The following is a 22,002-nucleotide window of genomic DNA, read 5'->3' as shown; positions in this document are numbered from 1 at the left end:
CCCAGGCAAACTCTCCGCCCCGAGGGAACCCCCCAGTCCCTACTCTGGAGGGAAACGGCTTTCTGCTGGGCAAAACACCGCGGCAGCGAATCTCAGCTAAGGTCAGGGAGGGATACGTGCTGGCACCAAGGGCTGCCGCCGCCGCAGCGCTTCCTTTCGCAGAAACAGCGAGGAGGAGGCGGCCGAAGCTAACTCGATCCAGCAGGCAGCGCCCTCCCCAATCTCGCACCCTTGTTCCCTGGCAGTGCCCGCTTCCACCACCTTCCTCTGGGAGGGACCAGGTTAGGGAATTTGAGATTTTGAAGGGAAGGAGGGCGAGGGTAAGGGAGGATGCCCAAGACGGGCGGAGGTCGCGCTGGTCATCGCGCCCCTGGTCCCCATCCCCCACTCTAGCTGGCCCTCCCACGCGACCCCCACCTGCGCAGTGTTCCAGGCGCAGGCTGCCCAGCAGGGGGCATCGCCGGGCACTTCCCGGAGGCGGCAGCCCTAGAGGCGAGCTCGGTCACAGGCGCAGTCCCTAAGGGCACTAGGGTGTCCATTGTCTTAGCGGTTCCCTTTGAGTGACCTCAGGACAGGAGTGGGTCCCCGAGAGGATGGCTCTGGCAGCCACGGCGTCGCCAGAACACGCGCTCCGGAACCGTGACAGCCCAGAGGGGTCAGCCGGACACCTGTGCATGCGTGCGCGTGCGCGCGCCTAGGCGGGTTGGGGAGGGGGCGAGGGGCGCCCCCGAATCCGCAGTGCCCTTTCTACCTGAGTTTAAGGCGATCGAGAGCCTTATCCCCAGAGGAATAGCGACGCCTTCTCTCTCCGCCCGCTCCCATCCCGCGGGTGGGCCCGGCGCTGGGCACCTGACCAACAACCCGCAGCCACCGCTCCACTGCATTCTGCCTGGAAACCCCAGAGTGGTTCTTCTAGTGCATTTTTCTCCCCGCACGCAGGGTTTTTTTTTTTTTTCCTCAACAATTGGCAGGTTTTTAAAGTAACCTTTAAATGAGACATCGATTTACCATTATTATGATTGCATTCAGAAATCCAGCCCGAAGGGACACCCTGGGAGATGCTAATTTGGAGGTACCTAGGGCTGTTTAAGGTTTAGCACATCCCTAGCCTCGGAAGCACATTTCTTTTGCAGCTAATTGCTCTGATTATCTAGGGGGGAGATGGCGGGGGGGGGGGGGGCGGACTCGGACTGTTCCCAGAGCCCCGTGCGTGCACGCAGTGAACCTGATGCTGCAGCGGCTACTGCGGCAGCGACACACTCTCACACACACAGGCACACACACACACGCACAGACACACACGCACACAAGCTCCCCTCCCGCATCCGGGCCTTCCCGCTCCTCCGCCGTTGCTCGCCGGGTTTGGGGAGGGGGTGCGTGGGGTGGGAGTGGGAGCGTGCGCGGAGCGGGAGAGGACAGGCCGAGCGGCCACGGGAAAAGAATGACAACGAGGCAGAGGGAGGAGGAAGACCGCAGGAAGAAAATTGGGGAGAGGGTGCAGGCAAAAAGGGGGGTTAAGCAACGAGGGGGGTGCGGAGGCGAGAGGCGGAGATACCCGGGGAGAAAGAAAGGGAGGGGGCGGGGAGCGGGCAGGGAGCGGGCGGGGGCGGCTGGCTGGTTTCCACTCGTGAGAGCCGGTTGCCGAGAGACGCGCGGGCCAATGAGCGCGCACCAGCTCAGCCCGGCGCCCGCCGCGTGCCCTTATATGGTGCGGACGCTCGGCGGGCGCTCGCGCACATCGCCATATAAGGGCAGGAACCTAAATACAGGCTATACCTTGTTCTCCGCTCGCCCGGCCGCGGCCCCGGCGATCGATGAGCGCGCCGCCGAGCGGGCTGCGGCGCGCGGGCCCCGGGAGCCGGCGGGGAGGGGGCCGCGGCAGCCGCTCAGCCCGGGCCAGATGTGGCCGGCGCAATGGCAGCCCGGCCAGCTGCAGCGCTCGGAAGGTGCCACTCGCCGCCGCCGCGCTCCTCCTCCTTTCCCTCTCCCCCTGCACCCCCCCCGGTTGGAGGTGCAAATGCAGATGAACCGGGATTGAAATCTAATTGCTTTTGTTTAAAAAAATGTGAGCCAGTCCGTGTTGAGTTTGAGCAGAGGCCTGGGATCCCGGCAAACCAAGCCGAACGCCTGGGGGAGAGACGAGGAAAAGCCCTAGGGTCTGGGCGGGGGGGCGGGGGGAGGCGACGGTAGAGTGCTGCGTGGAGCTGCAGCGCCAGGAGGCCGGGAACGGTGGCCACGAGGACCCACTGGCTCCGTGCCCTGGAGGCGCGGGCGGCCTGGAGCCAGCCAGGTGGTGGAAGGGAGAGGTGAGAGGTGTCGCTGTCACACCTTTCTTCTCTGTCGCTGTGCCAGCCCTGCTCCTGAGGGCAGGCTACAAGAGGCTGGGGGGATAGGGGACGGGCCCCCCAGCTCGGAAGATTGAAGCCATCAGGGCCGGATCTGGGCGAGGAAGGAGTCATCTCAGGGATTCTCTGCCAGAGGGGCGGTGGGTCCTGGGTGAAGCCTCCTGAGATCCTGGTCGCCTTGGTCAGATTGAGCCTGCCTGTGCTGGTGACCTCAATGTCCGTCTCGAACAGGACACTTGCTTTCCCTCTCCCCACTTCTGGCTGGTCTCCTTGCCCACGGAAGAGGAGTCTGAGCTGCCCCCGCAAGGGTCTGGACGGTGAGAGTGGCCCCAGGATGTCCAGGGAGTGTGGGGGGGGGCCTCTCTGGCTAGGACACGTGGTGCACTGACCCAGTTCTCTCACGCAGCCTGGTGGCACGGCGACTTGGTGCAGGTGTATGCTGTTGTAGACCTGGTGGTAGCCCACCCAGCACCCCCACCAGGTGCAGAGTGAGGCCTTTACCTCCCACGGGTGGCAGAAGGCAGGAGAGACCCCCGACACCCACAGGTCCCAAGGCCCCACCGGTGGATGGCACGGAAGAAGCTTATGCACCTGGAGCAGTGGCCCCTAATACGGAGAGGACTGTCCCCCAGCACATACCCATCGCGCCTCAGGTGTCCTTCTCCGCGCAGTTTAGACTGTGATTATGTCAACCTTGCCTCGGCTCCCCAGTGTCTGGAGATGCTGACAAGAGAGCCTCTTCCTCCAAGGAGGCCATTTCCAGTAGCATGATGCCACCTATAGAATGTACCTGGAATTAGTCTGAGCTGCAGCCATGCTGCCAGCAGTGTGGGGCTGGAGGGAGGAGCATGCCTTAGATTGTTCCTTGCCAGAGTTGAGCCCGGAATGGTAGTCTAGTCACACAGGCCTTCCCCCGGAGTCCTCCTCTTGCCATTCTGGGTCTCCTAGGTAGGTATTTGGTTGCTCTGGGCCTGGCATCACTGGGAAAATGGTGGCCAGTACCTGGTGTATCTGGGACAGGAATCTGCCACTCCTACTAGGAGTCCCTAGCTTCCTGGGCAGGCACAAGCTCCAGGGTTCTGTGTACTGCCCTAGGCATGTGCATCAGTGGTCAGCACTCAACAGTCAACAAGTATTTTCAAAAGGTTCAGGAAAACCCTCATATACCTACACGAATGATCTCGAGGTGTCGAACATGGAGACCAGACTGGTAGCTCCAAGGCTGCCTGCTCCGAACGCAGGTTTTGCAGGGAGAACAGGTTAGGAGAGAGAGACTTGTCCAAGGTAACCCAGTTAGCCAGGGGCAGAGCAAGCCTGGGTTTCATTCCCAATCCACTGTTTTTTGCGTTATGCAGGTGCATCTCAGCTGCAGCCCAGGCATGGGTTTCTGTGTCAGTGTGGCTTGTCAATCCTGGAACCCAGGAGCCCTAGCATGGGGACTTGAAACTGACTACCATTGATCTCAGCCAGTCCTACTTCCTGAGCAGCTGGACAGAGGCTGGAAAAGCCAGTTGGTCTCTGGTCTCAAGCTGCTAAGCTCCTGGTCCTGCCAAAGGCTGGGATTGGCCATAGCCAGTGACACTGCCACAGGCTGCTCTCTCATGCCAAGCTCCAAAACCTACAGCAGCACAGCCATGCCCGGCTCCCCTAGGTGCCTGGTTCCACACCAGCAAGAGCTGCCCTGAAACTTCCCCTTAGGCTCCTCAACTCCTGGATGACAGATTTAGGTTGAGCTCTGTCCTGTGACTTAACTTGGTCATTAACAAGTTACTTAGCCCTCTGAGCCTGTGTCTTCATCTTTAAATGAAGCCTCCCTCTAAGGGTTGTGATGAGGAATAGAAGCAGAGTCCCGTAAGCCTCCAGCGCAAAGCCTGGCTCAGAGCAGCCCTCACTCAGCGGATGGTGGCTACATCTGTCCACTCCCAGCACTCTGGTACACCCTCTTGTGCCAGGCTAGATACCAATGGGATACAAACACCATAACACATCATGTCCGTTTGAGCCACTGTAGAAACAGGTATTCCCAGCACTCCCTAGCAGATGCCGCAGTGAGTGGTTGGTGGGTATCAGATCCAACCCCCTTCCTACCCTTGCACACTTTCTTCTAGTCCTGCCTAGCTCCACCCTCTGCCCTGCCCTGCCCCCTGTGACAATCCAGGGCCCTGCAACCCTTCACAAACCCACTTCCCAGGGCATCCTCAGAACTGCCATGTAGACAGCCCCAGAAACTTTTCTTCCAGGGAAGGGGATGCGTGAACCCACAGAAGCTGGAGAAAAAACTGAACCTAGGACTCCTTTCTCATCTTGGAAAAACAGCGTGTGTGTGTGTGTGTGTGTGTGTGTGTGTGTGTAGTATGGAGTCCTGCTTTCCTGGGATCCAAAGTACTCACCTGTGGGTCCATTACAGATGCCTGTCATAGCAACAAAATGGGAAAGAACCGGCCCATTCTGCAGGTGGGAACGCTGATTTCTAGGAGAAAAACCTGATCTTGTGGTGCAAGCACATGAGGCACTTCCCCAGATTCCACCGGCCCCTAGTCCCACGATTTGAAAGGGCTGGCAGTCAGTGTTGAGAGAGGCAGCTGGTGAGGCACCCAGGTTAGACTGCAGGTGCTGAAGGACCCCACAGGAGCTGTGGGAGAAAGCGACACAGTCCTGCCCTGTCTTGCCGCGGCAAATCATCTCCCCCAACACCCACTCCTGTCTTTCTCCCCTTTTCTTTCCCTACACTCGATGCCCTCACTCTGGGAATGACATCTCTGTGATCTCTGCCAGCGATGGCCCCACCTGCTCCTGAAGACCCTCGACTCTCCCATGCCCACCTGTGCCCACCTTCTTCATTTCAGCTGGACACCACTGCACACCCAACTTGTGTAAAGTGAGGGTCAGACTTGGGGATATGTTCTTAGATGTTCCCGACTCCTGAGAGGGAACTGTACCCACCCCGCTCTCCCTCACTGGGGAGCTGTAAGACCACTCCAAGGCTGGAGCCCAGTGTCCTGCACCCCTATCCAGTGGGCACCCTTCCAATTGCTCAGGCCCTTCCAGGCTGAATGGCACCCCCCTCAAGAGGAGATGTCCAACCCCTCCCCTCAGCTTGGGACAGAGTGGGGGTGGGGTAGAGAGGACAGCTCCCCAAGGGACTGCCCACCCCCATGCCAGAGCTCGTATAATGCCCGGAGCAGGCTGGAGAATGAGGTCCGCCAGAGGGCCTGTCTTGCAGACCTAAGAAAAGGTTTCAGGGAACGGGAGAATTGGTAACCCCTGCAGGCCTCCCTGCTGGCCACTTTCTCTTCTATTCATCCCAGGTCCTCCCTACTCTCCAAAAGGGAGAAACTGAGGGACAAATCTGGGACTGACTGGAAGGCCTGGAATCCCAACTCCCCCTGAGTTTTTTGGCTGGGAAAATACCTGGGGACAGCTGGAATCTTTGGGTATCCTGGGGCCCCCCTCCCCCAGAGCGCCCCCTTCCCCTAGGGAAACTTCGATCTCTCTCTCGCTGTCTCTCTCTCTCTCTCTCTCTCTCACACACACACACACGAACACACACACATTGGAAAGGCGATGATACCTCTAAAGTCAGGCTGCACCATCGGGGTGGTGTAAAAAAGTTAGAGACTGCCTCAAAAGGGCAGTGGGAATGACCGCAAAGGGAAGAGGAAGGAGGTAAAATGAGGCCTATGCCTCCCAACCCAGCAGCCGGGCTCTCCAGAGACACTCCCTTTTCCAGGCCCTACAGTCCCTTGGCACCCTCCTCCCTTCCCACCAGTACAGCATCTGAAGGTGTCACTGAGGTCTTCTACCCATTTTTCCTCCTCCTGCCCATCTCACTCACAGGTTGCTCCACCCATAGCAATTCCTTCCTAGGCTTCCTCCTGTAACCCTGAACTGTTTAAAAGTTCATTTACAAAAGAACTTAAGACTGATACCAAACTTCTTAGTTGCAAGCCTGAACTGTGAGCACCTTCTCATTAAACGTAAAACCTGCATCTTTTCCAAGAGAGGGGACGTTCTTGTCCGTAGAGGGGTGACGGGAGGTGCTGCAGAGCCCTTTTGAGCTACTCACACTCTCTGCTATGTGAGTGCAAAAGTGAGAATGGTGCCTTCGGAGGAAACATGTTTTACTGCAAAAATTATCTGGAGCCTGGAATTGCCCTGAAAGTGGCCCTGCAATTACAATTCTGGTCCAAATTCATTTACCATATTTATTTGTGGATTTTCTCCTCCCACTACTCTGTGTATTAAAAGAAGATCAAGAAGATTTTTTAATGTATAAAAGATGTTTCCTCCACATAAGGCACCCCACCGCCACCCACGCACCCCTTTATTCTCCTTTGAATTCAACGACTTCTTCTGTCTCAGTGGCTGAGGCGACCATCCCAGAGCAAGGAAGTGCTCTGTCTTGATCTGTTCAAAGGGTGGGGAACTGAGTCCCTGGAGGGTCCGGACCCAGACCCAGGAGCTGGTTTGCAGGACACCCCCTTAATCCTCAGCAGGCTGCCAATCTACCCTCTCCACACCCCACCACATTGAACATCTGCCCCCAATACCCCAGCCACAGTCCATGTCTGCCTCGAGGGCCACTGAACCTCCTAGGATGGATGGGGCGATGGTGGGGGTGTCTGCTGGGACTTCCACGGTGGCTTACCCCTTCATCCGTTTGGCCAAAAAGTAAGCTCTGAGGTTGAAACTAGAAAAATACAGAAACTCAGCATGAACATCACATTTCCAGTGCTTTAAACTTTCTCTCTCCTTGGTCCTGGTCAGGGTCCTCACACCCTCTGCTAAACCAGCTTTTCTTGCCATAAGCCTCCCCTGTTTTTAGGATCTCAAGGACTAGCTGAAGAAAATTAATTTTGCCTCTGATTGCTGTGTTATTCTAGATAAGCCATTATTATGCAAATGAGGGAGTGCGGCTCTCAGGATGAATAAGACGGTGCCGGTAGCGGCGCGGGACAGCCCCAGATGTTTGCATAATTACTTCTGCCCCAACTTCGAGAGTGCAAAATGTCAAGGGAGGAAGTTGTGCGGGTAAATACGGTACCATGTTCCCTGAATTTGATTTCCTACAGAAGGGCGGGGAAACCGATCGGAGGCTTCAGCTGCAGAGAGAAAAGGCATCACGGCTCCCGGGCCGAGGGTGTCCCGGCCGAGTGGCCGTCTGTGTCCGCCCCCGGGATGCTGAGCCACCCCTCGGCCCAGGGCGGCCGGAGAGAGCAAGGTCCCGCCCGGGTAGCGAGGCGCTTGCGCGGGCACAGAGCAGCAGCTTGGCCCCACGCTTTCCGGCAGCCCCGGAACCGGCAACACGGCTTCTGGGCGTGCGCGGAGCCGCCGCACTCTGGCCGCGGAGCCTCGACGCCAGCCGAGCCCCTTCGGGTCCCAGACAGCGCCTCCTCCCGGGACAACGGCTAGGGGTGCACCGAGGAAGCCCTGCACCGGGGCTGCAAGGAAAGGCGTCGACCACAGTGGAGGACGCCGAGGCGTCTCCCAGAACCTCGCCCGCACCGTCGCGTTTTCTCAGTCAGCTCCCAAACGTCGGCCCTCGGGTTTGCCGCCCGCGTGGCCCACTCCCGCGGAGGGTAGGCGGCCCGGCAGACTCCTCTGTTCCCCGAGGTTCTGCGAGAGGCCCCAGACTGGCCTCCGCAGCTTGTGCCTCCTCGAATGACCCGGCAGGCCCTGCACTTAGGATTTTCTGATCTCTAAAAGGGGAAGCTGGACTGTGGCTCTTGGCGTTAACAATCTCACAAGGGAACGGCCCCGGCTGAGAGACCCCCACTTTGGAACTGACTTGAGGTCCCGACGTCCCAGCAAAAAAGTCACTTCAATTCCTTCTGCATGGGGGCGGGGTAGGAAATGAGAAAACGGGAAGCACCAGGCGGAGGGAGTCCGAGGAGTCCCTGGAGCTTCGCTGGGACTCTGGAGAGCCGCGTGTGGTCCAGGAGGAGGCGGGAGGACTGTGGCACCGAGCATCGCTGGAGGCAGAAGTGCCCACCCTGGCGGAGCTCCGGCTCAAGGGAGCCCAGGAGGTCCAGCTGCCTCTCTGCGCTCAGGCTCTGGTGCCACCATTCCTTGACTCGCCCAGCCTCTCTCCGTGTTTTCCCGTGGGAGGGTTGGTGCTCCCCGCCTTTCTCATGAGCTGGGTCACGGGAGGAGGGGCTCGCATCAACCGTGGCTCGTAATCGCCAGGCCAAGGCTGTCAGTGCAGGCAGAATCTGGGGTCAAATTCTCCACTCGGGGCACCTGGAACCACAGGCTGCTGCCCACGCGTTGAGCCAGGGCCCGGGGTGAGGCGGGAACAGAGTAGGCGCGCCCCGGGCATCTCCAGGCAGGGGTTGGGGCTGGAGGTTTCTGATAACGTCCTGCTCTCGGACGGGACTCCAAGGCCTTGACCTCTAGGCCGCTCACTTGTCCCAGGCTGCTCTGCCGCCACACCCTGCCGGCCTCCCCTCGCCTCTCGCAGACCCCGCCCCTGGCTGTGCCTAGTCCGTCCCGTCTGAGCCCCTTCTCCCCAGACCGTGAGAACTGAGCGCCCAGACCCAAGGACTCCCGGACTCCTTCCAGGCTGCGGTTGTCGGCCCAACTCTGGACCGCCTCTCTCTGCTCCCTAAGGGCGCCTGGGGCTCCTAGGACCGAGTCTCACAAGCAGCACCAGCGAGCAGTCCGGGGATTGGGTGTGCGTGTGCGGGCGGGGGGGAATGGGGCCGGCCCGCGGCGCGCATGCGTGCTGGTTCGGGCGCTGTGCGCGTGCTCCAGCGGCACCGCACCCTCAGCTCACCCTGCCTCGGCGCTCCGAGGGGACGCCGGCGCGTTTTCCCAGCGAGCCCACGTGGCCCAACCGGTCCAGGTGCCCAAGGAATGAATCAAAACTGCGTCTAAGCAGCATACGGTCGGTTTCCCAGGGAAGATGGGTGTGTGCTGAGCACCCTCTCTGGGCGTGCCCCTCATGGAGAAGTAGGGACAGCCTAGGCTGATACTGGGGTTCCTGGGGAAAGTCAAATCATGAATCACTAGGTCCTATGAGTTTGTTCTGGTCTCAGAACACCAATAACAGCAACAACAGTAACTAATAATGAACATTTATTGAGCATTTGCCTGTGCCTGACAGTGTGGGGGTGCTTCCATATCTCATTGAACCCCCAGTGGACTCTGTTGGGAAAACGTGCTAATATTCCTTATAGTTATGGAAGCTGAAACACAGAGAGGTTAAGTAACTTGCACAAGGGCACACAGCCAGCAAGTGCATTGGAACCCAGGCAGGCTGGCCCCAGAGCCCACCCTTTTTAGCCACTGTGCTCTACCATTAAAAAATAAAAAAGCAAAAACGCCCACCAACATCCAGCTTCCAGTTGACTTAAATCGGCCCCTCCTGTCTCTACTCTTCCAGTCTCATCCTTGTTGCGGAGGGCTCTGAGGGTCCTCCTGCTGGAGCACTGCTCTGCGCTTCCAGGAGGCTCCACTGGACCTTTCTTGAATTCTTTCCTCAAGCCTTGGAGGAGCTGAAATTCACAAGGATCCAAAGCCCCTGCTGCGGAGCTTTAGGGACTTGAGCTTAAGGCTTTTCAGGCAGAACCCCTGCTGCGTGCCCCTGAGCAAGTGACTTGGCCCCGCGGTGCCTCGCTTTCCTCATCTAGAAAATGGGGGTAGTAGAACTGATGTTACCTGGCTGTTGTGAATCTTAACTGGGATAACGCAGGCACTAGATATAGGACAACTAGTTAAGCAATAGATGTTGCTTAACTCTGAGGGGATATTTTCCTCCCGTGGAAGGGAAGAAAGGGGGCCTGATTTCAGTTTCCGGGGTTTAAGGCAGAAATGTGGCTTCCAGAATGTGTGCAGCCTTGTGGGAGATTCCTGTAGAGTGGGCAGCCCCTTCTTATCCTTTGCAGCCTGTTCTAGTGCTTCTCTAACAAGGAGGATGTGTGGATGTCTCCTAGGGAGGAGAAAGTGGGACAGGAAAGGTGGGAGCTTCTTGCTCTTGGGAACAACTAGCGGCGGGAACCAAGGCCAGAAACTTGGACAACCTCACTTCCAGTCACCCAGGCTGGGCCTTGGGACCAGTTTCCAGAATGTCGGGTCACCCTGCGGCATTCCCGCAGCAGGCGGCAGGCGCCCAGCCGTAGCTTGGCGTCGGGGAAGCAGCGCTGCGGGACGCCCGCCCGGCTCCGGGGCCTCGGGAGGTAAGCCACTGGCCACAAGGCCACGCCTCGGAGCCGTCCGCTCTCCCTTCACTGCCGGCCCGCCCGAGGCAAACGGTTGGCTTCCAAATTTGCCCGCGTCCGCGGCCAAGACCGGGCAGGTCCGACGCCCGCCAAGCCGCGAAGTTGAGACGCTCCCAAAGAACCGGGCCGGCCTCATCCTCAAGCTAGAGGACGCGCTAGGGCTTGCCGGCCAGGCCCACGACCCAGGAGCCCAGCGCCCCGCTGGGGCCCATCCGCCCCTCTCCTTGGACTGCTCCAGCCTCCAGCCTCCCTCCTGGAGGACGAGTCCGTGGGCCGCGGGCCCGGGTAGGCCTAAGAGGGCCCCCAAACTCCGGGCTCTCAGGAGGCTGCAGCATCGAGGGCAGAGTCCTGGCACATTTTAGAGGCTGGGGCCGAGGGTAGGGCAGGTTCCCGGGAGCAGGTCGCAGACCCTTTGTCGGGAAGGGTAGTCGCGGGCTGTGCGCCCAGGTCGCCAGAAGAGTGCGGAACAGGGCCGGAGACCTAGGGGTTTGGGAAGCAGGTGTCCCCAGGAGGGCGGGCGCCCGCATTTCTGTAAACAAAGAAACGGGGCAGCTCATCTCAGGAGAGGGGGTGGCTGTTAAGAGAATCGCCGACAATTTCCTTCATAAAAATGCGATCTGAGAGCATTTGATTTCCACTTTCACTCCCCCCATCCCCCGCCCCAACACACGCACCGTCTCTAAAGACACTCAAATTGCAGCCATATGGGGCTAAAGTAATAGGAAGCAGTTACCTTATTTACTGCAGAGGCGGCGCACGCCAACCTGGCAGCCGCAGCCTGAGCAGCGGACCGCCGTGCAATGGGATTAAGAGTAGCGTGTCTTGTCTTTTACAACTTTGTTTGCTCCTGGGAAGTGTAGGTGGGAAAGGTAATTATCTAACTTTGAAACAGGAAAGCGGTTGTATGGAGAAAAGGGAGGTGGCGAGAATTGAGTCGGTCGGGGAAGGGGGTTCGATAAGAAAGGTGGGGAGCAAAGATCCTCTTTCTGCGGGTTCCTAAGACCGTGCCACAAGCTGACCTGTCCTCTCGGTCTGGTTCAGACCCTGCTGGAATGACTGCAAACCTCCTCCCTCTCCACGCCCACGCATGCTAGCACCCTCTCCTAGCGCCCTCTCCCGGAACACAGGACTTCCTCCCGCGCCCACCCAGCCAGAGCCCAGGAGTTGGGTTCCCATTTCTCAGACCGCCACCTCCCGCTTTGTCTCCAAACTGTCGAGGAGCGAGGTTGCCCGGTGACCTGTTTTCACACCCCCTGCAACGGCTGCTCTCTCACGGGCAGTTGGGGGGCAGGGGATGCGCCAGGCAGGTTTGAGACACACTCTGCCCCGTTGGGGATTGCCTTCCTTGGCGGGACTGAGCACGTCTGCTGCTGACAAGAGCCAGGCTCCCTGCCCTCAGATCATTCTATACCTCTTCCTTCCTTCTGAATCGAGTTCCACCTTTGCCACAAGCTTTGCAGGATTCCCCGACGTTTGCAAACTCAGACTCTTCGCAAGCGATATTTTTGTTTAGAGCAAGCATTTCCGAAATAATCGCCATCAGGCACAAAGACAGGCGGAAAATTGGGTGGGGAAGCTAAGATAATTACCTAAGACCCTATCCAGAGGAGGGGGCCGCACCTGCCAGCATCAGGGGTTTCATTTCTTCAAGTTTCAGAGGTATTTAGGCAAAGAAGAGAGAATGGGGCAGAAAGAGAGGGAGACAGAAGGAAGGAGGGGAGGAAGGAAGGGAGGAAGAAGGAAGGAAGGAAGGAAAATGGAAAGAAAGCGTGCAGGAAGGACTAAAGCAATCTTTTTTGGGGAGAAACTGAAACCATCGCCCTCTGCACGCCTAGTGCAAACCCCATGGTCTGTAAAGGCATCAAGGGCAAGCACAACTCCGGGAACCCCGTTCCAGAAACCCTATCTGAAGGAAAATCACCGCTCTTCGCGGGTGCGGGAGAGCTTGCTAGGGGTGGGGGTAGGGTGCGAGGCCAGGCGGGTCAGGTCCCCCCCCGGCCCACTCTGGGAATGCCCCCTTCCTCCCACTTCCACAGTGGCCCTGGAGCCAGCTCGAGGAGCTGAGGCGGCCGATGCGGGGCTGGGGCGCCGTTGTCCTTGGCGGGCAGTGGATTCCAAGAGGGGGCGGGCGGGACAGGCAGAGCGACCCGGGCCCAGGGCGGAGGGTGGGCTTTCTCTGGGCGGGGAAACCAGACACTTATAGGCGGCTGAGGCCGACTTTATTTTTACTGCCCAAACTGTTGGAAAGTATTTAAGCTTAAACAGAAACAGCTGTATCGCTGGCACCGGCCGACGAAACTATTTGTTACCGGGAATGACTTTTTATGATTAAGGACGCGGCCGTCGGCGGCCTCCCACGGGCGGCCCGCGAGGGTCACTGGGAGATCTGAGCGTCCTCGACGCGCTGTTCGTTCAGACAGAACGGCCGGAGAGATGGGACTGTTCGACCAGCGGCCACCTTGTGAAGTTTAGGAGCAAGGCCAAAACCTGAAACCCGTGTTTCCAGAGGCTGGGGCAGGACTGGGAGGGAAGATGGGCGAAGCGCCCCGCTTGCCCGGCGGGTCGAGGACCTCCCGGCTGCCGCCGCCTGCGCGCGCCTCACTTCGGACAGGAGGCCAGTTTTCCGCTCTGGGCTTCCTGCCTCTCCGTGTCAGACTCCTTGGCTGCTTCTCTCTCTCTCCCTGTCGTTCTCTCTCTGCCTCTTTTTCCCCCCTTCTCTTTCTCCACCCCATCTCTGGCCAAGGGAAACCGCTTGCAGTCAGGCTGATCATCGATGTTTGAACTAAATCGTGGGTTCCAAGGAGTGGGAGTTGTGATTTGGAGCTTGAGCAATAAGAGAACAGGGTGGGAGGGAGCTGGGCCCAGAGTGCGGCTGCTGTCCCCAGCGCCGCCCCCGCCACGGGTCACCGGCAGCCTAGCTGGCGGCAGGGTCGGCGGTGCACGTGCTTGTGTGCGCACGGCAAGGCGGTCGCGGCCGGCCCTTGTCCCTTTCCAGGAGCCCGCCATCTTCGCGCGTGAGACCCTCTCGCCCAGCCCGCACTGGACCCGGCGACGTCCCCCAGCTTCCTGCGCTGGCGTTTCTCGCAGGATGTCAGCCGCTCACGTTGGGAAGAGCGGTGGACAGGAAGTGCGCGGGCCGGGCGCCGGGGTTCGGGGAAAGCCAGACGCACCCCCAGCCGCGCGCCCCATCCCCTGCCGGCTCTGCCCAGATGCCCTTAGCCCACCCAGGCCCCGGGCAGGGGGCGGCGAGGGCGGGCGAGGTTCGGGGCCGAAGCCTGTCGGGGGCTGGCAGCTTGGGCTAAGGGCAGAGGCAGGTGGCTGCGGGCATCGGGGACGGTCGGGGGGCAGGAAGAAGTCGCGCGACATCCTCTGTGGGGTCCTGGGCTGCAGGCGGGCTCCGGAGGGAACAGCCCGGCCTCCACCAGGTCTGTGTTCGGCTTCGGAGCCGGGGACGAGCGCTCCAGCCAGCCCGGCTCGCAGGGCCCGGAGGGTGGCCTAGGGCAGGGCCGCGCGACAGGAGCCTGAGACACAGGCACATTGATTTGTTAGCGGGACCTGGCTGGGGGCGGGGGGGACGTTGCCATGGAGACCGGGGGTCGGGTGTGCGGCTCGGGGGGCGGGGGCCGGGGGAGAAGCCGGCCGATGGGCGCGCCGCAGGCTCTCGGGGTTCGGGCGCGGCCCGCGGCGCCCCAGCACCTGTGCATTGTGCATTGTGCGGCGCGGGCGGCGGGGGGAGGGGACCGCGCGAGTCCTGGGAGGTGGGGGTGGGGCGGCGGGCCGGGGTCTGCCGAGGGGCGGAGCCGGGCTGACATCGCCGCGGGGATCCCAGCGAGAGCTGTGGGGGACGCCGAACACCGGAGGGACAACTTGGTGGCGGGGGAGGGGGGCCCCGGCGAGGACAGAGGGCGGCTGGCCCCCCTCGCCAGCCCCGCAGACTGACAGCGGCCGAGCCCGCCCTCCCCGTGGCGTCACTTCCGGCGGCGCCCCCTCCCACTTGCGCTCTCGGTCTCTGGAGTCGCCTCGGACTCCGCCCCGTGGCGATTGGAACGCGGGTCACGTAGCAACGCGGGGGAGAAAGGGAGAGGGGCGTGGCTCGGAGCTCGTCCAATCAGCGTGCGGGGGCGCAGGCCTCCGGCCGCTCGGCTTTAGCAACGTCGTTAGCAACACGTGGGGCGGGAGGAAGCACTGGGCGGAGGGGAGGGGGCCGAGCGGAGGAGCGCGGGAGGGGGGCCGCGGGAGGGAGCGAGAGCGCCGGGAGGGGGAGGAGAACTGACGTCAGCGGGAGAGTATTATGGTCTGTCGTGCGCTGGCTGCTGCTTTTCTGCTCCTGGAAGCGGCCAAGGGGGGAAGCGGCGAGTCAACATGGAGCTTTCAGCGGTGGGGGAGCGGGTGTTCGCGGCCGAAGCCCTCCTGAAGCGGCGCATACGGAAAGTAGGTGCCCCCGGGCCTAGGGCCTCCGTGCGGCCGGGCCCTCCCCTCCCGGCCCGGGTTCCCTCCCCCTGCTGCAGCCCAGCTTCCCTTCCCCCAGGTCCCAGCAGCGGCCGTGGCGGCGGCGGCCGTGGCGGCGGCGGCGGCTCTGAGCCCAGGCTCTTTCCTTAGACTTGCAGCGATGCACGGATTGCATGGGTGGGGGGCGGGGTGGGGAATGAATGCCGGTGCATGCACTTTGTGCAGCATTAGGTGCAGGGGTGATGCAGCGGGCGCGTGCCTTTTGCGGCGGGGTTTCGAGCATTCATCTGGTGCATGCATTTTCGCATGCATTTCTTGTATCCTCGTCATGCGTTTCTCTCCATGCACACACATTATCCCCTTTGCACCCGCAGGGACGCATGGAATACCTCGTGAAATGGAAGGGATGGTCGCAGAAGTAAGTAGGTTATATGCAATTCTCAACCCCAGACTGTTATTCGGGAGGTTTCTTTCTTCCTCTTTTTGCCTTTACGTTGAAATACAATACAATGCAATGAGAAAAGTTACACACACACACGTGCACACACACACACACACACACCCTCTGCTCTCACCCTGCTGCTGGGACTGATGCCCACTTCTTCCTGATTCCCTTTAGGTACAGCACATGGGAACCGGAGGAAAACATCCTGGATGCTCGCTTGCTCGCGGCCTTTGAGGAAAGGTACAGACCCTTCCAAGTCCCAGCCACTCACTTAGAAACAAGTAGAGTGGCTTCTTTCCAGCCTGGAGTAGAGTCCCACTTGCTTTCTTTACTCACGCAGCCTTTCTCCTTTTCTTCTTTCTCCAGGGAAAGAGAGATGGAGCTCTATGGCCCCAAAAAGCGTGGACCCAAGCCCAAAACCTTCCTCCTCAAGGTAGTTTGGCAGTGTCCAATGGTGGAGGACAATGTTGTTGAGTGATTTTGGGAAGGGGGCTCTGAGGGCTGTGAGCCAATGGGGTGTCCACACATGTTGCCTATTTGTAATCTAGGAGGGAGTTCCCTGACAAGATGTCACCAAGTCAGTAGCAGCACCAACGGTGTCTGGGGGGACGGGCTTGGCCACACTAGAATTCCTTTACCCTCCTCCTCCCAAATGGACATATAATCAAATGCAAAAAGTGTACTTTTTGCAAATGACTACTTCCAGCCAAATCTTCTACTCCTTCTCCCATCCTTCTACCTCTCAGCTCCAACAACCTCCCCACCCATTCATCCACCCATCCACCCACCCATCCATGCATCCATCCATCCATCCATCCACCTACCCACCCACCCACCCACCCATCCATGCATCCATGTAGAAATTCCCAGGCATCATAGGGTAAAGATAGGAGGTCAGGGCTAGAGGAGGAGTTGCGTGGGGGTGGACAGGGCCCTGCCCCACTCTTGATACCATCTTCTCTCCTGCAGGCGCAGGCCAAGGCAAAGGCCAAAACTTACGAGTTTCGAAGTGACTCAGCCAGGGGCATCCGGATCCCCTACCCTGGCCGCTCGCCCCAGGACCTGGCCTCCACTTCCCGGGCCCGGGAGGGCCTTCGAAACATGGGTTTGTCCCCGCCAGCGAGCAGCACCAGCACCAGCAGCACCTGCCGCGCAGAGGCCCCTCGGGACCGGGACCGGGATAGGGACCGGGAGCGGGATCGAGAAAGGGAGAGGGAGCGAGAGAGGGAGCGGGAACGTGAGCGGGAACGAGAGCGGGGTACCAGCCGAGTGGATGACAAGCCCAGCTCGCCGGGGGACAGCTCGAAGAAGCGAGGCCCCAAGCCCCGGAAGGAGCTCCCGGACCCCTCACAGAGGCCCTTAGGCGAACCCAGCGCCGGCCTCGGAGAGTACCTCAAGGGCAGGAAGCTGGACGACACCTCTTCCGGGGCAGGAAAGTTTCCAGCCGGCCACAGCGTGATCCAGCTGGCCCGAAGGCAGGACTCGGACCTGGTGCAGTGTGGTGTGACCAGCCCTAGCTCAGCTGAGGCCACGGGCAAGCTGGCTGTGGACACCTTCCCGGCCAGGGTGATAAAGCACAGGGCTGCCTTTCTGGAGGCCAAAGGCCAGGGTGCCCTAGATCCCAGTGGCACCCGGGTCCGACATGGCTCAGGCCCTCCCAGCTCTGTGGGGGGCCTGTACCGGGACATGGGGGCCCAGGGGGGAAGGCCCTCCCTCATCGCCAGGATCCCTGTGGCCAGAATCCTGGGGGACCCGGAAGAAGAGTCCTGGAGCCCCTCCCTGACTAACCTGGAGAAGGTGGTGGTCACGGACGTGACCTCAAACTTTTTGACCGTCACCATTAAGGAAAGTAACACGGACCAAGGCTTTTTTAAAGAGAAAAGATGAATGCTGGGTGGGTGTGCCCAGGACGAGAGCAGGGGAGAGAGTGAGCGTGAGCTTGGCATAGTGATTTTTATTTCTTGGTGGGATGTGGCCTTTTGGCTGGTCCCGTCCCTGATGTCACCCCCACCCCCACCCCAACCAGCCCCTTTCATCCCTCCTTCCTCCCCCTCAGTTTTTGTTGGAAAGATTATCTCTAGAGTTATATTTTCTATTAGATGTAAATATGTTATTTAAGAAAAATATCTAAATATATATATTTCAACTCTTGAAGTTGTTTTATTTAAAGGAGAGAGACTCTCATTGTGCTTTAGTTGGGGCAGCCCGAATGAGCTGGGGCAGGAGGGGCCCCCTTGCCCCAGGGCCCTAGGGAAGTTGGGGCCTGGGTACAGGTTTCTGAAGAGTGTCTGGAGGGGCTTGGCCTGCCCACCCCACCCCTCCTCCCTTCTCCCACAGCCCAATGCCAGACTCCTGGCACCAAGGCCCGGCCCAGATTTGCTCTCTCTTCCCATTCCCATTGGCCAGGCAGGCCAACAAAAGGTTGGCTCCCCAATCAGAAAAAAGGGGGGTGGGGTCAGTCTGTTTTCCTTTTTTCTACTTTTTTTTTTTTTTTTTTTAAGGTAAAGAAGTCTATTAGGGAAAAAGTATTAACTTGAATAAGCTTTTCGTGTGTGATGTTGAAGGTTAAAACGTCCCCAGCAGGCAGGGACAGGAGGTTTCTCCCCAGGACCACACCAGGAAATGCACTTTAGGGAGGGGTGTGCGTGTGGTACACACAGATCGTGTGTATGTCATGTGGATAAAACCTCCCCGTTCCCTCGTTCCTTTCCCTACTCCGCAGAAAGAAAAGAAATCCAGCGAATCTGTTTACATTCCCGAAATGCCAGGATAAATTGGGAGGATTGCGTGTCAGTGCCGAGAGTTCGAGACAGTTGTTTTACAAGAAAAGTGTTGGGGTGGACTTTTCCTTTTCGCGTCCTCTAGCTTCTCCAGGAGAAGAGACGGTGGCCCCCACCTCCCAGGAAGAGTTGGACAAGCCTCCCTGCCTGGGGAGGGCGGGCCGCCAGCTCTGTGATGGACACATGGCCAGACAGGCCCACCCTGCGGGACCCACGGAGGGAGGCGCGGCGGCGGGCGCTGGGCGGCGGGCGCTGCTGGGAGCAGTGGCTTCGCACCCAGGGCCTCTCCAAGGCCAGGCTTGGAGTGTGGCGGAGGACCAGGGCTCGGAGCTCGGAGCTGGGGCTAGACTCACCCCAGCAGCTCCGGCCGGGCGGGCACGGGAAGGAGGGGCGAGGCGAGGTTTTCATCCAAGAATGCGCATCGGAACTTTTGCTTTTTCCTTTTTTTTCCACCGTCCTTCTTAAAAGCAAAAGCTATAATTTATAGGTCTTTTCGATTCGCAGTGTTCTCTATTTGAACTCGACATTCAAACTCCGCCAAAGGGGGAGGGAGGAGCGGGAGTTGGGAGTAGGGACGGCCGCGGCGGGGAAGGCCGTGCGCGGCGGCGGGGCCTGGGACGCTCCTGCCCGGCGGACTTGACCGCTCTGCGCTCCGAGGGCGCAGAACGCGCGCCCCTCTTTTGACTCAAAAGCACAAATCAGTCCCCTCCACTCCACCCCCTTCTCTTGGAGCACGGATCCCGCAGCCTCCCTGCCCTCCCCGCCCTTAAAGGGCCAGCGAAGATCTAACTTCCCATCGCTTGTTGAGGGAGGGGCGCGGGGGCCCTGCGCGCCATAGGAAGCACAGACTGGGGGGGGGGGCGAGGCGGGGAGTTGGGGGTGGGGGAGATTCGCGTGGGGTGGGGGGTGCTGGGAGGGAACCCCAGCCTCGTCCTCCGCACTCCTGGCTTCTCAGCCTCTCTCTCCTCCAGACTTTCTTGCCTTTAAAGAGAGAAAAGGAGGGAAACGGTGTACTACATGATTGTGTTTGTTTTTGAATATCAAATTGCGCCTATAAAGAGAAGCCCCTGGTATGGGGATTTTTATCTACTCACATTTGTAAAACTGGTATTTTAGACTTTGTATAAAGAAGCGCCGTTGACCGAGTGTGTCTATTTAAATGTCGATGCTATTTTCAGATGAAACTTCACTGAAGGGGCATGTCTGTTACCTAGTGGACGGGACTGGGGGACAGCGTCTTCACCTGGCCGCCGCCTTCCCTTCTCTCCCGCCTGTCCTTTACTCCCACCTCCCTCCCTTCCTGGGGCTGACTTTGCCCCTTCCCTTGGACCTTCTTTCCAGCCAGCTCTGTCCCTACCGCCCCTCCGTCCTGCTGTTTGTCCGTGGCCGTGGCCGTATGTGTGTGTCTCTTTCTCTCGCTCTTGCGACGCTGACCTGGGGGGTGGGTGGGCAGGGGCCAGGAGGCCACGTGGCTGGGAGTCTGCAACCGCGCAGGATGTGTGCGCTGTTGGGTTTATTTAATTCTAAGATTTGTACAAATCTCCAATCGATCTCCGCCTCAGCTCAAGAGTGAAGCTTCGGTACCTATCTTCTGCGGTCGTGAATGTCTGTATCCAATACCGCTTTTTACGTGTTTAAATATATACTTTGTAAATAGAGACATGTCTTGGTTTTATTCTTCTTTTTCTTTCCCTGAGCAAAGGGAAGAGGCATCCCGGGAGGAGAGGATCCGTCCCTCTTCTCTCAGTACTCATCCCGTCCTCCCGCCCCCATCCTCGCCCCCATCGGCGGGGGAACCCACCTGGCTGGGATAGAGGTGGGCGTGGGAGGCCGCTGCGGCTGACTCTCCTCAGCCTGTCCGGGGGAATCCGTGGCTCTCCGCACCTACTGGCTGCACTTCTTCGGGACCCGGGCAGAATCTGGGGACCCCGGGAGGATGCGCCTCAGGTCGGGGGTTCCCCTTTCCTCTAGCGGGATCCTCCAGCGCGCCACACCCCCAGGCCGGAGGTGTGTGGTCTCCGAGGCCCCGGGGCCTCGCCACGTTGCCCAAAGCCTCCCGGTGCCAGCCCCTCGTAGCTGTCGTGAGACCCACTCCCCAGACCCACCCAACCTTGCTAGCGCTCCCCGAAATGCAGAGCCTCGCGCCTATTGATTGAGGAATTGAATTCGCGGGTATTGCTAGGCAACTGCCTGCTCGGAGCCGGCGCAGAGCGCTGCTGATGTGATTAGTGAACCTGGAGCCGCCGCGCCGCAGCCCCGCGCACCCCCGCCCCCGAGTCCCCGCAGAGTGTCGGGCCCAGGTCTCCTAGGCGGGCCTAAACCCCAACGCTGGGCAAGGGACGGTACGGGGAGAGCAGAGTGCGGGGTGAGGGTGGAGAGGGAGATGTTCTTGGCCTTTTCTGGCCACAGACTTCACAGCAGTGGGGGCGGGGTCTTGAAGCCCGCACAGGAGAGCCACTCTTCGGATCCCCAAAGAGGCCACCGCACTAAACCCATTTCTACTTCCATAGTGCCCCGCAGACGTCACCCTGCCAGGAAGCCACGATTCAGGCTCACCCCTAACGCCCACCAGGAGGAACATGGACAGGGGTAGCTCAACGCATCTCCAGCCCCTTGCTGAGGAGTCAGTAGCCTGGCCCTTGGCGGAGCTTCCCCCTTCCCCAGCTGTGACCGGTGTGGGAGGGCGCGGGAGGACAGGAGCGTCCTGGTGCCCAGGTCCAGGTTAGCGGGTCACAGAGCCTTAAGTGTCCTTCCGACGTGAAGGCCTGCGCTGCCGGCCGAGTAGGGTCGGTGGCCACCAGGCATCAAAGATCTCCGCCCGAGACTGCCCCACTGCAACCGGCGGTCTCTGTGCTGGCAGGGGACGTCAAGGGAAGGTGGGTGGGGTGGCCCCGCGATGGTCGCCACTTGGACGGGGCTCCCTCCTGCGTCCACTCCTGGGCGTGTGGGGCAGTGGAATGGGCTCCTGCTTGAGCAGATGGGAGGGCGCCCACCCTGCCCCTTTTTCGGGTTCGCTGGCCATCACCACCCTCGGCTTTGAGGAGCGCCCTCACGCGTTTCCGTTTCCTGGGCAGATTCCCTGGGAATTCCCCCACAACTGCAGAGACCAGGTGTGCGTGGCGGCCTCCAGCCGGACTGGTTACCCTGCGTCCCGAGGACAGGGCCGGCTTGTGTGGCCACCGCGGCGGGGAACCTGGCCTCACACAAACATTGGTTGGGTTGGAAGGTTCACGCTCTTCCTAGAGTGTCGGATCGGATTCATTTTCCGTCCGTTTGATGTTGGCTTCGCACCAATCCTGATCCAGGCATTGTGCCATTCGCCCGGGCCGCTGGCGCACAGACCTGTCCTGGCCTTCTGGGGCTCCTATGCTGGTTTCCTCTTCTTATCTAAAAGCCCTCCAGGCCCAGAGGAGCCTCGGACCCAACTGAAGTCCGAGACTGGCGTGGCTCGGGGCTCGGCGGGACTCCGTGCTGTCCGTCGTGGAAGGCGGCTGCCCGCCGCCTCGGGTCTTGAACGCGGCGAGAGAGGCTGCGGGCCGGGTCGGGGCTTTCCTCCTGAGACTTCGGAGGCGGAGGTGGCCGGGGTGCAGACGGTGCGATTGAGTCTGGGGCACCCTGGAGCCGCGGATGGCTTTTCCCTCGTCCGTCCGAAGGGCCGGCGGCCGACCTTGGTGGGACGCGCGCGCCCTCTGCAGGTGGCGGCGTCGGCTCGGGTCGCCGGCGCCCACCCCTTACCCCCGGGGGGCCAGTGGCTTTCTGGTTCC

The 22,002-nt window shown here is 60.0% G+C and overlaps 1 protein-coding gene across 2 annotated transcripts; it reads left to right on the top strand.

The window, feature by feature from the left end:
• The first annotated feature begins 7,275 nt into the window (after positions 1 to 7,275).
• On the top strand, positions 7,276 to 17,612 carry CBX8 (chromobox 8). Of its 2 annotated transcripts, none has more exons than XM_055242546.2 (5): positions 7,276 to 7,376; positions 15,388 to 15,431; positions 15,633 to 15,698; positions 15,825 to 15,891; positions 16,428 to 17,612. In XM_055242546.2, exons 1-5 carry the CDS (start codon positions 7,353 to 7,355, stop codon positions 17,343 to 17,345), a joined length of 1,119 nt encoding a protein of 372 aa, XP_055098521.1. In that variant the 5' UTR covers positions 7,276 to 7,352; the 3' UTR covers positions 17,346 to 17,612. The 2 variants fall into 2 exon arrangements, with proteins under 2 accessions (XP_055098521.1, XP_055098520.1); XM_055242545.2 differs by lacking the exon at positions 7,276 to 7,376 and adding an exon at positions 14,828 to 14,995.
• Positions 17,613 to 22,002: the final 4,390 nt, after the last annotated feature.

The sequence above is a fragment of the Symphalangus syndactylus genome, chromosome 14, assembly GCF_028878055.3.
Source record: "Symphalangus syndactylus isolate Jambi chromosome 14, NHGRI_mSymSyn1-v2.1_pri, whole genome shotgun sequence".
Classification (NCBI taxonomy): domain Eukaryota; kingdom Metazoa; phylum Chordata; class Mammalia; order Primates; family Hylobatidae; genus Symphalangus; species Symphalangus syndactylus.
Note: the sequence above shows the minus strand (reverse complement) of the source record. Positions and strands in the feature narration are given on the sequence as shown.

Bases quoted from the DNA above. Each gene is read 5' to 3' on its own strand.
- CBX8 (XM_055242545.2), top strand. From the start codon at position 14,927: ATGGAGCTTTCAGCGGTGGGGGAGCGGGTGTTCGCGGCCGAAGCCCTC. The intron at 15,699-15,824 runs GTACAGACCCTT...TTCTTTCTCCAG, and splicing joins CTCGCGGCCTTTGAGGAAAG to GGAAAGAGAGATGGAGCTCT. The intron at 15,892-16,427 runs GTAGTTTGGCAG...TCTCTCCTGCAG, and splicing joins CCAAAACCTTCCTCCTCAAG to GCGCAGGCCAAGGCAAAGGC.